Genomic DNA, 15581 nt, shown 5'->3' with positions numbered 1-15581 from the left:
CCCTTCCTAGTCCACCAACCTTTGTTTAACCAATTAACAACGAAGCCTATTTCCCTCACTCTCTTAGCCAAAATCGTCACCAACACATCCGATGGTCCCGTGCGCTAGACACACCCATCCTTAGCTTTCCTCCGCCACAGCATCGTCACCGAACTGCACTGATTTCCCATCCTTCGTACAGTCAACATCCTTTGACCGGGAATACACCCGTAGATCAGTCACTCACTCATCTTACGCATACGCACCAGCGTAACTATCTTCTTTACAAGTTGTTAGAATAAACGGTGATTTATAACTTACTATACAGTGTTACATTCATCGAACCACCTCTGTTATCTTAACCGAAACAGGGGAACGACTATTAGGCGGCGTCGATTAACCGAATCGTAGCGAGAAATTAACGCCTCTCGCTGACGCGTTTTCCTAGCGACCGCGTCTCTCCGCGAACGGTCGTAACACATAATATTCTAAAAAGAAACGATATGTTTCGAAGTAACTTCGTATCGCCCCTCCCGTAATCGCTGGAATTGTGCATGTTCTCTCTTTTTGCAAAACTGGTTTCGGTGGATCCCGAGTGTATCTCCGATGGTTTGGCTAAGAGGCAAACTTAAAATTCCACGCGTTCACCGGTCGAATCAATTTGACAAATCGGTCGTGCCGTTCGTTTCCTGTTCTACGAAGAATTTCAGCCGGTTTCCGATATTTTACAGTTAAAAGTCTGCTTGTTGGAAATTCAGTATACGCCGTCTTTCGCACGGCTGCTTCTGTATATGCGCAGATCGGTCGTGCGTGCACGCGCACAGGCCTCTGTTCAAGAGTTCATTTGCTTTCGCTAGAACGGACACCGGAGGATTGGTCCTCCCTGTGTGTACCGACGCACCTGTGCACGACTGTACAGACTGTTTCTAAATTGGATGATCAAAGTGCCATGGTACGTCACGTGGCTACCAATACGAAAAGACGTGGTGATTATCGGTCCCAAATTCCCATGCATCCTGATAAGGAAAAACTGTGATTTATGCACTTCTAGATTATGTTGATGATAAAATGGCATTACGAAGTCGAATATTCAATAAAACCTTGAGCGAACAATTTTCAAAATGTGCCGCGTCACGTTATTCTTTAATACCCTATTTATAGGAAATCTGTTTAGACTTGTAGGTTATTAATATTTAAATTATTTAACGAGAAAAGAAATGTATCTTGTATTCGTCATACTTATTTGATGTTCTATTCATGGTTTATTTAACCGTGTTTTTGGTTTACTTTAAACTCAATCATATTTCCCTTATTTTGAATACACTTCTAGAAGTTTGAGGAAAGTATTAAAGAAATTTCCTTAATGCGCATTGTTTCCCGTCTTAACTGCGTGCTAAAGTTTTTCTTAAGATATCCAAAATATATTTACTTCTCGTAACAAGTTTAGAATAAGTTGCTTATTAAAACAGTGAGATCGGCATATAGATATTCGAGGACTGTAGCAAGGCTAAGTAAGACTCGTATCTCTATGGAATCGATGTCATATGTGTACATAATTGTACACGTATATGGTGGCTCATTTCTCCGAAATGTTAGTGACGCGTTCCTCGAGCTGAACCACGGCTCCTTCTTGTAATTAGTGCAGCCACGAATCCATTGGATTTCGTGGTTGGGCCTGGAAGCCTCGTCGAGCAGCTTTCATCGTACGTTTTAATCAGCGTATAATTATATTAGAAGATGGTCGGGAGCTGCGGAATAGCAATTAAACGTCTTGTGAAAAATATCTGCGGTTTTTGTTTCAGATGCAGAGAGCGGTGCTACTGCTCTGTTGGCTGCCGCTCCTCAACCACTGCCACGCCGTAAATCCAGGTAATAGAAAGATACTTTTGCCTAGCTTTTATTAGAGCTGTTCTCTCGTTAACTTTTAAACCGTTCTATTGCCTCCTCTACGATATTCGCGTAATTTCGTGCCGTTTTGAAACGAGATATTGCTTCCTAAACAACTGGACGTGTTCCGCTTGATATTGAGAATCGTTGGTGACAACTAGACTGCAGATTTTTAGGCGTTTCCAAGAAACTTGAAACTACAAAAGTGCAGATAATACGAAAGAGTATATATAATATGCAAAGTGTAGTATTTTTTATAATGCTTGGTATTTTACAATACTTTATTTGCATCCGGTATACCCTGATACGTTTTTTCTTTCGAAATGAAGATTAAAATTCAACTGAACGGTCAAAGCGCCACACATGTGGATATTTTTGCACATGGCGTGGTGTACGTAGAAATACGTAGGATTTCAACGAATTAAACAGGCAACGGTTAAAACCAGCGTTTAAAATAAATTCGTTTATCTCATTTCCCAAGAGGATATATGAAAAACTTGTTTCACAATACGCTTGAATTGTTTAACTTATGCGCTTTGTACTTTCTACACAATTTCGTATCTAATTTATCGACCCACGTACAATTTTAATTAATAAATATACCAGTTATGAAATACAAAAAGACCAACCTTTGCCACCAATCTAAAACTGCTACCTCGCGTATAAACGATCTTTTATATTCCAACATTTTTCCCACGCCAATAAAACCCTTAACAATTTCATCCGACGCGCTGTCGTAAATTTCCATCCAACTTCCGAAATGGCTCCGCCGTCGAATCATTAAAGTTACAAACGACAAAATGTTTCCGCGTTTCACGGAATGTGCTCGCCCCGAATGCGAAGCTCGTCGGAATACATATCCGAAGAAAAATTAACGTCCATAAAGTCTTACGGAGCGTAGACACGATCGATTTAACGTATTATTTTCCGGGAACCGATAAAATCGATCGTCGTCCAACTTCCGATTATCGCGCTAATGCTAGTCGCGTTCACGCGGCGCATCCATCTGAATCTCTTAACCTGCCACGGCCCTCGAATTTTTATATTCTAATCGTTATATTCCAATTTTTATATTCCTCGAATATCTATATCCGATACTTTTACTACCGACAAGCAGGGAGACATAAAATATTTTAAGTTCGAATAAAATTCATTCGTATCAATAAAACGATTCTTTCGTATTTTCTTGAAAATCAAGAAATGTTTGAACAGAAAGGGGCGATTCAGTCGAAAATGACTTAAAGAACGCAGCTGGGTTAATATTTCCCGACGTAATCGGTCAAAGAAACGGAATATTGTTTTTACAGGAACTCCTCTTGGTTATGTAACATTATAATATATCTCTTTCGTAATTCCAATGCTATGCCATACATTTTTAATGCAATAAGATGCGCAACATGAAGTAGGAGGTTCTTACGCCCGTATAACTATTTGCGATTTAAGAGCATACAGTGATGCGTAGAATGAAAATATTGTCTTTCACAGTGGCGCGCAGTAGTATAGGACAATGATCAAGCTGGCGAGGCAGCGCTCAGGTTGCATCTAGGAGCGTAATGCTCTAGAAATGAATAAGTATATACTTTCAACCCCATTAGCGTACAATTTTTTTTTTTTTTTTTTACTTAACCGGTTAAAAATGCACGCTTTGTCTTCAGTGGAATTGCTTCTTGGCTGTATAATAATATATCTTTTCCTAACTCTAATAATACATCTTACGTTTTTAATACAATGAGAAGCAAAAAGGAAGAGATAGAAGGTACAAGAAAGCAAGCGTTTTTATAAATACGAAAACGTGATTGTATTTATTAATAGAAAAAGTGGTTAGTCAGCAGTGTTCGTGTCTCACACAGGCTCTTGCATTTTGGACAGTTAGCTGTGCTCGTGTCTCACCCTTAAGGGGTTAATGTATAGCCGGAAGTTAGGCGTTTGAACGTATCTAGGCAACATGCCGGACAAAAACACTGCTCGACCCAGGATCGTTAAGAATCGCCGCACGATGATGGTCGCCGGTTTTATTCGAAGTCACGAATCGCAAGGATACACGAGCTCAATTCGTTTATCTCTCTCTCCCTCCCCCTCTGCCGGTACGCGTATCGCGACGCTTATTTTATCATATCGGAAGCGTGTTACATGCTTTGGCTAGTCTCGTGATACAACTTCCGTTGGCGTTGAGAGGTTCACTTGTACTACTGATATCACTCGTGCTGATATCGCTTGAAGAATGGTGCGGGTGAACGCGTGGCATGTATGTACTTTGGTTTGATGCAGGATAGTTTATACGGTTTTGCAAATCAGATGACTCAGAGAAATATGTTTCTAGCTATTTCTGTAGTATTTATCAGGGGGATCATTGAGATGTTGCGATTGAAAAGGCTGCAACTTTTATCACTAGACCGAGGGTGTTTCATTCGTTGTAATTTACAATGAGGGTGTTTGATGGATCGTGAAATTTCTCATAAATGCATAGGTATTCGCTAATCTATTTATTATAACGATGTTAGAAACATTAATTGAGAATAAAAGGACGATGGTATCCGAAGGTTTTAAAAATTAGATTGATAAATGGAATGTTTCGTGTATTTTCAAGAAATATTTAGACCAAATTTTGCTGAACGAGGAACGAAAGATTGCTAAATTACTCGTTTTTATTCGAAAATTGATAAAGATTACAATCCATAAATTAACAATTTTCAAATTATAGATATTTTATCGGACCCACTGAAGCACATAAATTAGAGTACGCGCAGAGATTTCAGTTAAAAATACAGATGAAAAATATTGATATATGATCGCTTGGAGATAAAGCGAAACATTTTGAATATCCGAAATCACTATGTGCGTGCTTTGAAAATTGTAGTTATTAACCAGCTAATGACCTCCTGGGAACGGTAATAACTTGAATTATGCTTTCATTATTGTACTTCGTGGGAAGTAACTCATACTTTTGCACGTGAATTACTACCTATAATAAACTGTAATGATAATAAACTTTCTTTCGTTTGTAAAATAGATGAACACAAACAGATTTCCTGATAAAAGTAGCTTACTGATATGATTAGTATAAAATTTGCATGCCTACGTGGTAATTTAAAGTGCTAAAGGGAGTAATTCATGTAGCATATGTGATGATACTGGTATGCGTGGTGCCGCGTAGACAAGTTATGCTTTGGCCAGTATGGGCAACGCTATTCTCGCGTCGATTATTTTTGACAGAATGTAAATTAGTTATAAAATTACAAATAGAGAGATTCGGGATATTTTTTTTTTCATACATGATTTTCATATTATACATAGGTATATATATTAAACTAGATTATGTAAATGGGTTATGAACGTTAAGTGTTGCTGTGCTATTTATCTCTTTTAAATTAATTGTTAAATACGAGAATTAGATCATAGAGAAGCTTTCCAAAGCCAGAAGTTGCAAATAAATTAAATTATCTGTCAATCTATAGTTGTAGTACACGTGCATCGGGTTTAAAAACTCTCAGTAAAATAAGATAGTCAAACGTTACTAGAGCATGCTGCATAGAACGCTATGTTATCCTTTGAATAGTATAAGCAACAAATGAAACTTTCGCGAAACTCGGTTTGGTTTTCAATCTAAAATGCAAAATTTGATGAAAATTCTTTGACCTAGGAGAGGAGATAAGAAACTCTAACTAACTTAACTACTCGCATAATTAAAATTCTTTAACCTCGAAAGTAATTTTTTAACTTCATTTACAATTCATGTTTTAGTAAAGTACTTCCTTTAAGCGATCTTGTTTTCTCTGCTGGGCGAGAAACGTTCGTTTCATATTTTATAGCAAAATTTACTTTCGTCCAGAAGCTCGATCGCTTCGTGACACTTCTTTTTCTATAAGCTGCAGTTCGATGTCTTGTTTCGAGGAAAACTTATTGTCTCGACGTACTTTAACCTTATATCTCTTTAAATCTGAAGGCAAGTAGAAAATGTAATATTTGGTATCGTTAGATTGGTTAGCAATAAATTTAACATTAAATCTCTTTCGATTGTTTTCATATTTTCAACCAAATATTTGGTAGCAAGATTTTAATCCCATAACACGTTGATTTATACCTTTATGCAAAAATTTGTAAATGAAGCGACTTAAGCATTGTGTTTGGAAGTTGGACAATGTAAATGTGCATATCCGCATTTGATTACTGTTCATTTTATTTATACAATACCGTTTTTGAACAAGAAGAACAGACTATTGAAATATGTAAAAACTCTCTGACCTCAAAGGCATATTGCTTTTCCAATATTTTAATAATAATATCTCGATATTTCAGTAACATTGTGTAACGTAGGGGCATTCCAATTCGTGTCATTATACATACTTCCTTTGTGTATATTACAGAAAAATTTTAATGATTTTGGAACATTACATTTCTGTGCTTGCAATTGATATTCGTTTTGCTGCAATTCATAATTTTTACTAATATCTCCGAAATTACACTCTTAATTATATCTCTATATTATATTTATTATGATAACACTTTTGCCCCCATTTATGCAAAACGAATCGAAATTTTTACTCTCTGACGATATCGCTTATCAATGGAAATATTCATGGTAATATGAAATCACAGGCAAAAAGTGGCGCATTTCATTTCGCTTTTCCGTTAATGATATTCGCGAGATTATTCGTAAATTACTAGACTATCTGCGTATCTTAATTAGCCCTGGTATAATTGCTTCACGCAGTCGTGCTGTAGGCTTCGTCTAAATTAACGTTATGCTAAATACTGTCGCGCTTAAACGGTGTATGCCCGGCCACCATTATTTTTGCAATTTCATTGGTAATTTATCCGACGTTTCTCACTATAATTACAATGAAACGTGCGCTTGATAAACTCATTAGCGATGAGAAAAGCGTTTCAAACAAATTATTGTTCCTTTATAAAGACAGCAAATAAAAAGCTACAGACGGAGGAACGGAAGTTAATCGAAAATTGTTTTCTACGTAATTACTCATGATTTCGAGTAATTGAAAATCTAATGGCCACAGAGTTTAATCGGAAGCAAGTTTGATTACATTCTAATTTAAACTAAACTCAATTCATCAATATTTGCTGGTTTCTAACTACTGGTTTCAAATCATGAATATTAACTTTCCAAGCTATCGCGTTATTTCTCCTATCCTTCGCTCGATGCGCCTTTCTTAGAAACGAGAAAAGCAGAATTCAGAAACCGAAGGAATAAACCTTTAGATTTTCCTATGAAATACATTTTAATTCTATTTTATAGTGTACAGTCTGAATTAGTTCAGTTTTGACGTACAATTTGTCCAATACCTGGCATACCTGGATTAGTGAAATTAATTTAAATTACCAATACTATCCATCAGCTCAGTTCGTGTCTCATTCTACCTCATAAAGTTTCCTGTAAGGAGACTCAGCTATGTCACGATTTCTATTTCGCCGTACATTTCATTTTTCACGGGGTTTGTCCTTGTACCGCACGTTCATCTAGCGAACAATACAGTAGAATTTACATCGATGTTAATCGTACGTCAGCCGACGTCGGGGCGTAGTTGTAACAACGATTACACGAAACAAAAATTACGATTTTAATTAAAACCCATCTACTAAGCGCAAATTGCTTCACGCGAGAGATAACGTATCAGGGCTTATTTAGCGCGGAGTAATTACATCCTGCGAGTCCTCGAATATCTAAAGACTGTCGTCAAATTCTAATTATTGTTTACGAGTCTGATTATTTGTCCTGCGCGGTGAACATATTTTAGTTTTGCACATGAACGTTCGATCGAATATTCATAGAACGTTCGAAGTCGTCTTAATGAACACGCAATTAAAAATGTACCATTAAGTACAATTTCTATCAAGTATAAATATAATAATAGTATATTTTATTATTTACTACTATATTGCTACGTTCATAAATTATTTAAATATTACTGGTTGTCGCAATATTGGCTGTTTTAGAAGATTTTTGTTTAATATTGCTCATTCAGTGGCTACAAAAAGTATTTGTACCTACATACTCGTATTCGTTAATTTTCCAGTAGAAACTTAGCAATGTATATGTGTATATACGTATCCTTAATGTAGCCATAATAATAATTGCAGATTGCAATTTGTTGCATCCAAGGAAGTTTCCAAAAAATGGAAACGTATTCTTACTCGGTGAGAAAAGTGCCAAGTTCCATTAGACGCGTGCAGTCCTACCAACATTATGTAAAAGGTAGATGGTATTTAATTTGGCGAAGCATGCAACGAGGTTCATTGCGTCGTCTAACGTCGTTGAAGATGTTACACCATTGCACCGGTGCATCCACGTGTGGTCAACAGCACGGAACAGACATTGTTTCGTATGCTCTTTGTGCTTTGGTTGTTTCCCTCTTTCTTGTTGGACAATTCCCTTGCCTGTCTCTTCTAATGTGATACACCCAAAAAAAAAAAAAAACAAAGTATTTCGATCACTTTTCTAGATCTTTATGTTCTTTTTTCATTGTTAATGTCAGTTTTGACATTTTAATATTTCTACGATCTGTTTGAAAACAGAATTTATCATGCCTTGTTGCTGGTAAAGTAGGTAGATTAATTCAGGATGTGGTGAAATATATCTGGTTTTCATCGCCTTTATCTCCGTCGCTTTTTTCTTCAGCTCCTTCGTATAATGGCGTATACATATCTTCAAATATTTTCACACGTGTATTTTCTCTGCATTGTCTGTTAATACCGAGTTAGTCGAAACGATATAATTTTATTATTAACCACATTATGAATTCTACTTTCCTTAATTATACCGAAAAGTTTCGCAACTATCTGTACAAGTTAATTGATTAATTCGATTCAATAGAACTTTCTTCGTTTCCTTGGAAAAAACATCCTTCTCCGATAACGACGAATTTTCTAAACTTTTAGGCCGCAGAGTTTTATTTCGATTTCGTCAGATAAAAAGTGGCAGCGATACGTGGAAAAACTGGAAATTTGCAATTTAAAAGATTTCACGATGCATGTCGACAAGTTGGCGAAGAACGGCGGTAATTTGAAGGCGGTAATTTTTTCGTCGATTCGTTTCGCAGGGGCTTGAAACTTTCCACGACGCGTTCTGCCACGTAACCATTGCGATAATTTGTTCGCCGCAATATGACGCGGCATCCGAAAAGGAAGTGGAAGTTTAGATCTAATCAATTCGGTTGTCACGCTGCCGCGAATAATTTCACCAAGTTTCCGGACGTGCCAGCCAAGAAATCTCGATGTAGCCGCAGGCCAAGAGTTCGCTATTACAATCTTAGACCGGCGAAGGAATATGCTCGCTTTCGGCTTTGCCGGAAGTTTAATAATATCGTTCCGCGGAAGGTGGCGAAACTTTGACTTCATCCAGACTCTTGTTCAGGATCTTCGTATGTGCGAATTCACTCGGCCTATTTCATGGTACGCGCCAAGTACATCAAACTGAGAATAGCGTCTGACGAGGAAATTGCACCATTGTGCATGCGGTATCGCGATTTATAGTTAGTAATAATTACGCTATTATACCATTACGTACAATTTTCTTCCAGTTAACCGGTCAGAAATGCGCCTATAATTAAACTTCTTTCTTCTCTAGGTACATTTTTCTCCACTATCGTATAACCGAATGTTCCATACTATTTATTGATTTTTTATAATTCCTGGAATTCATAAAAAAGGTTAAGAAAGGTCAAGGTAACCAAGAACAAGGTTTTATTAATTTATGGCTCTATTGTGTGCCTGAGTATTCGAGAAGTCGGACCACTGTCTCCGTTTTTTTGTCGCGTGCCCCATCTGACTTTTCTTCCCTTCTTCAAGCTGTTATAAATTGTGCGTTTTACCTTGGGCGACCTGACATATCTCAACATGGATCTATCAAGTCACATCTATATATATGGTGGTTAGATATTGCAAGGCACAGGGTGTCCGAATAACTTTATACCTACTTCCTATAACTCATAAATATTTTTCGTCTTATCGTTACTAGCTTTTAGTCATAGTCAGTTCTCTTATTGTTTCAATTCCTACTTTCCAATCTTTCTTACAAAGGACCATGTCCAAAGTTTCCAATGATAGATGTGCCCATAATCAATCGTGTAATAGTTAATTGGTATTCCGTTAATCGAGATTCCATTGTATTGCCAAATTATCATAATCGACGTACAAAATAAACTAATTATCGTAATGATCAATTCAAGGATTTGCCATAATTATATAACGTAATTCAATACTAATGATATGGAAGCAAATTCTACATCACGGTCGGTTTAAGCATCCATTCGTAGATATCCAAATATTCGATTGATTGTGTCATACTGGAAGCCCAGTGTTTCAAAATAAGCTTGTAATGTCTCGTGGCTTTCGAGTAAGTCTGACTTCTAATTCGGAAAACTAGGCTCCCAGAGGCTTTGCACTCTTATCGCGTTTCCTCCGAGGCAAGGGAGCGAGGATGTGGTGCCACTCTTCGTGTAACGGCGAATGGAATTTGGCAACGAGCTGGAACGTGCAGTAGCTTTCGAATCCTCGTATCGGTTTTCTAAAACATTTGAAAACTAGATTCCAGTTTTTAATAAATTATATCGATCACTTTGAAACATTTTTATAGTATTTTTCTAGTTTCTGGAAAAAATTTCTGTTTTATGTCGAAGATCTTCGTAAAACATCGAAAGATCCCTGGCCCGGTTTAAACGAGACTCGCATCGAGACAAAATATTCGAGAATCCTATCGGGATTAATTAGAAATAGCTCTCAATGTAAAGATGTTTTTACGTTAGTTTTGCATCATTTGCAAATCAAACTTAACTTACCTAGCTTGCAATTAGCGATCGTTTCTATACTAAAACTGGAATAACGTAACACAGTTTCTATATCTATTACCATTGCAGTTAGGTTACATTGCATCCTTAATGTTTCCTGATTTCAAGCGGCGAACAGACCTTGCAATCGTTGCAACGCACTCGTGCTCGTTGTACCTACAGAAAAGCTAGCGTGGCTAGTCCAATTGCTGCTGCATGTAAACTCACGACTCGGCTTCAGCGTATTACGCGAAGTGTTGAACGAGGCCGAAGTATCAGTGGAAGGTTCAGTAATAAATCGAGGAAATTTTTCCCGGCAACATCTGTGCGGACGTTACAGCCGTTCCTCTAATTGATCTAAATCGCGTCTTAACTATACTTAGTCGGCTGACCCGGCCCTTATCGATTCAATCAAACGGAAACTCGAAAGCCAGAGCCGAAACCCAATTCAACCGATTGGCAATACCGCGGTTTCATTGTGGCCTAGCACCGCGATTGTTTGACGAGCTCGCCTTGTTACCTAAGTTGCGCAAAAGTTTGTCAGGCTTTCCTGCTCGGTTGGCAATTTCAGTGTTGAACTTATTCCTGCTGATCGTCATCCGGATGAATACCGGTGCTTGGTGTTTCTCCAGAATTCTCAATGAATTCCCAATGAAAAAAGGAAACTGTGTGCACGCCTTCTCTCCATGCGTATTATCCATCGCAAGTTTCTTATAGGAAAAAAAATCCGATATCAGTTCGCTAAGAAATGATAATGAATCGCCAGTAAAAGGCTGCAGACTGTTTTGTTGCGATTATTATGCAGAATGACGAGGCCGCTGGATGCGAAGTATCGGTCCCGGATCTTCATTCATGCATTGTGAGAGCAAAGAGCGATTTTATCTTGTGGAAATAACTGTATATTCTAACTAACTGTACGCATATATCGCGTAGTCATTTGTTGTTTCGTTTGTTAGTAATAATCAATATATAGCAATGAAGCGAACTTACTTGGAATTATTGAGATATATGTAATTTTGTGTGTTACACCGGATCAGCCGCGCAGTACACAGATACACGTATATGAGTACGAGTGTGTGTGGAATTATGTGCGTATGCAGCGTACGCAAGGTGGTGGAAAGATGATGAGACTAGAAGAGTGCCGAAACACGTGCAATGGGTATCTATGAATATCTTGTAAATCACATACTAAGTAAACACAAAACTATTTTATTATCATCTCTACGTGTAATGTAAGTGTTCCGACATGTTTATTTCGGCAATTACGATCCACAATTCTCGACAGAAATGAATCTAGTAGACGTAAGGAAGCATCTTATCGAGGAAGAGCTACTCAAATGAAATAATAATGAAATTTTTCGAATGTTACTTTGAACGATGTTCCTTAAAGCGTAATTTAGTTAATTTAGTATCAGATTTTAGTATAAATATAGCTTTACAAAACAACTAAAGCCAACTTTACAAAATGAATTTATATCGATAGGTGCAACGAATAAATATAATATCGTCAATATGGTACACAATTTTTGGTACGGAAGATACTAGAATTTATAGCGTGTCAATTTTTAAACCTTGTTTTATCCGCCATTGTATTTACATTTATTTTTTAATAGCTTTAATTCTTCTCTGGGTTCCATAAAAATGTTTCATACTGGTTCGATGGAACGAAGTACGACTTTTCGCTATTGTTCTATTCGTATTGTTCATTTATTTCAAGTGTTATAACGGGAACTTCATTTTTTTAACGGAGATTCAATTGAAACTAAGGGAGAGAATTTCGTATTATCGAGAAGCGAGCGATCGTTGGCTTAGCATCTCGAACTCTGTAAGCACCTTTAAATAAAGAAGAGGATCAACTGCGATTTCTCCGTTATCTCTGGAATTCTCTCGATAGTAAGGCGAGAATTTCCTTCTGGAACTTGATCGTCTTATGAACACGTGGAACAGCAAAGTTGAGTTGTTTCCGACCGGTTTGCTGTCTGGATTTCGAGGGCAGACAGATCGCAGGTAGATTAAAAAGTTGTACAGCCTACAGTCTTAAATGGAAGTTTTTCACCAATACTATTACCGTATGTATCCCAATATTCCTTTATTGCTATGTATCAATCGATCGAGATACGTTCAATTAAAACATTTGAAAGTCATTAATACGATTAACACAATTCACTTTACTTTTCATCGATTTTATAAAACATACCGTCGTTGATCTATCTTTAAAAAAATGATAAAAGACATTTCTTCTGTCGTTTCTCTGTCTAATATCTACGAAGGAGAAAGCTCGGATATATATTATTTCGAAATATTATTTCTAGGTAAGATGATCCCAGCTCTTGGCCCATTCTTGCAATTGTACGGGATAACATGTTCAATTATTCTAGTTGGCAGTAAAGGCAACTCAATGCTGCTTTTTCTATCGAGGTACTTCAATAATGGCAAAATCGTTACTGCTTAGTAGTTCCCCTGTTCTGAGTACGTACAATACTCCTGTGTGTGGAGAAAGTTCTATTATCGGAAAGGAAACTCAGTATTCATGAATCGCTTGTATACAATACAATACTTTAATGGCTAAATTGTTTTGTCAGAACGAACGTTTTTACGGAAAGTTGGAGTGGAAAAGTGTGGGACACAATGTATACGATATGGATTGTTATTAAGATAATCCATTCAATATATCTACTCTGTAGGGAGTTTCACAAACGGCCATCCTTTCTATTTAATCAATATCCCGGATATTGGTACAGACCAACTGTCTTTTTAATTTTCTCCCGTCATGCATGTTGGCTTTGATATCCTACATGTGGCCATCGAATATCTTTGTTTTCGCATATTGTGTCTGTACAATAATGTTCTATCTCAGCGTTTTATTCAGTAACTGCAAGCTTAAACGCACGAATGAAATTCAGTGGCTAATGATTTGACGATAACGACTCTTTTATTTACGCTATAGAAGTGTAAACGAATTGGATGTACCGACAAACGACAGATCGCGTTTCAGTTTGCAATGCTCTTCCCGGTTGTTCGTTCGCATTCTCTCAATCGTCATGTGTAGTTGCAAAATTTCGTCTTCTTTGTTCCAATCGTCTTTCATTCGGTGCACGCAACTGGCAACATTTTTTAAGACTAAATAGTCACGCGTTGCGCATATCAAAAATTCTTGCGCCATTGAAAATCGCGGATTTATAATCCGCTTGAAGTCGAATATCGATAAACAAAAAAACTAGCAACGTGGACGTTGAAATTATTTAACGTCCAACTAAGCCACGTATTTCTGTGTTCGTTGCTCGCAAAGAACAGTGAAATAATCGTCCAAGAAATCACATACGCCTAACACGATTGCGGTACGCGAACCAGGCAATCTTCTCAGTTGCAGCAAGAGGCAGTAGCGGAACTAGTGGCCTCGTTTGCTGGCAGAATCACGTCTGATTCCGTAAATATGGACGCATCCCTGCGTTTATATCAGAACTTGCGCACGTCCTTGTGATTCAGGAAGATATCGGACCGTAATTCCTGTTCCCCATCTCGATAATACTCGCCGCGGCACGTGCGATGAGAATGGCGTGGCAATAAGGAATATCTCGCGACGGTTGCTCCTGAAGAGGAAAAAAGGGGGCAAGGCGGTTTGCAAGACGACGTGTAACCAGCGACCGGTTCCCGGTGGAAACGGCGCGAAGTAATAAAGCGAGAGGGAGAGAGAGAGAGAGAGAGAGATTCGGGCATGCCAGATTTATCGTGGCAACACATAGCAGTGACGTGACGGGAACGGCAACGAGGTCCAACGACAGCTGGTACGCACTCTCTTCCTCGCATATATTTGACGTATGTTACTACGAACGTGTAACTTGCTTCTACCGGGAGAGACAGAACGAGACTCGTAGAAAATCCTCCAAAAGATAAAGTGGTATAAAGTCGCGGGGCATATGAACAAGCGTTACCGCTTTACTTATTTGTATCGAACCACTGCGTGGATTTCATACGGTAGAGGGAAAAAGAGTTCCAGGGAACACAGGCGCGAAGATGCTAGAAATTGAGAAGAAAACGCGTGCTCTTAGCAAGTGATTGTTTCAGAGTGTGAATATAGGGAGCTTAATAACAAGGAAGATAACAGATATTTAAAATACAAGGAGGAAATAGCGATTGTTATATAAATGAAATTATTATAAAGCAATCTGTGTATTATAAATTTGTTATAATTAGACCGCGATTAGTTATGCAGATTCATATTTTTATTAACATAACCAACGTAATGGGACTTAGGAAGAAAATTGTTTTATCTATTAAATATTGTAAAAAGTTTTGTACCTTGGACATTCCGTATATTCTCTTTGTAGACTGGACCTCCGAATATAGGCTGGTATTAATTGAGATCTGTCCGTCAAAACGAATTTTATTTATGTTGAAGTGGTTACCACTTCTAAGAAAACTCTACATCTGGTCTTTTTTAGTTTTCTCAAGCACTGAAGCCATCGACAGCGTGTAGACAAAAGATTGCGACGAAGTCAGGCCATAAACAGTAGACAGGCGACGTTGGCTTCGGGGTTTTTCAGTTATTAGGTAACACAGCTAGCGTGTGGATCTGGACCAGCTCAAATTGTATTTTTACTTATTACACTTCTATTTAAATATATTTTCTACCTTACAATTTATCCACGTGTTTTCTCTGTTTACACACCGAATAACCTCAACAATTTAGAATGCTATAATTATATTATGTTGATGAACTTTCTTTATTAATTAAAGTCGTATAATATCTACTGGAAAAATAGTCGAATGTTACTTACTCATTCGCGGAACATTAAGCTCCTAGAAGCAATTCGAGCGCTGTCTCGTCCGCTAGATCATTGACCTATACTACTGCGCGCCACCGCCACAGACAATACTTTCATTCTAGGCGATACAATGCTCGCGCTCGCACCGTTCCTCCAATACCTGACATGG

At 37.7% G+C, this 15581-nt stretch overlaps 1 protein-coding gene across 1 annotated transcript in view; it reads left to right on the top strand.

The window, feature by feature from the left end:
• LOC117208899 (suppressor of lurcher protein 1) overlaps positions 1–15581 on the top strand; it is a 526325-nt gene that overhangs the window by 67163 nt on the left and 443581 nt on the right. The window contains exon 2 of the mRNA XM_033450406.1: positions 1782–1848. Within this exon, the coding sequence (XP_033306297.1) occupies positions 1782–1848 (67 nt within the window). The remainder of the gene's footprint in view (positions 1–1781; positions 1849–15581) is intronic.

The sequence above is a fragment of the Bombus bifarius genome, unplaced genomic scaffold (genome assembly GCF_011952205.1).
Source record: "Bombus bifarius isolate JDL3187 unplaced genomic scaffold, Bbif_JDL3187 scf7180000008163, whole genome shotgun sequence".
NCBI classification, from domain to species: domain Eukaryota; kingdom Metazoa; phylum Arthropoda; class Insecta; order Hymenoptera; family Apidae; genus Bombus; species Bombus bifarius.
Note: the sequence above shows the minus strand (reverse complement) of the source record. Positions and strands in the feature narration are given on the sequence as shown.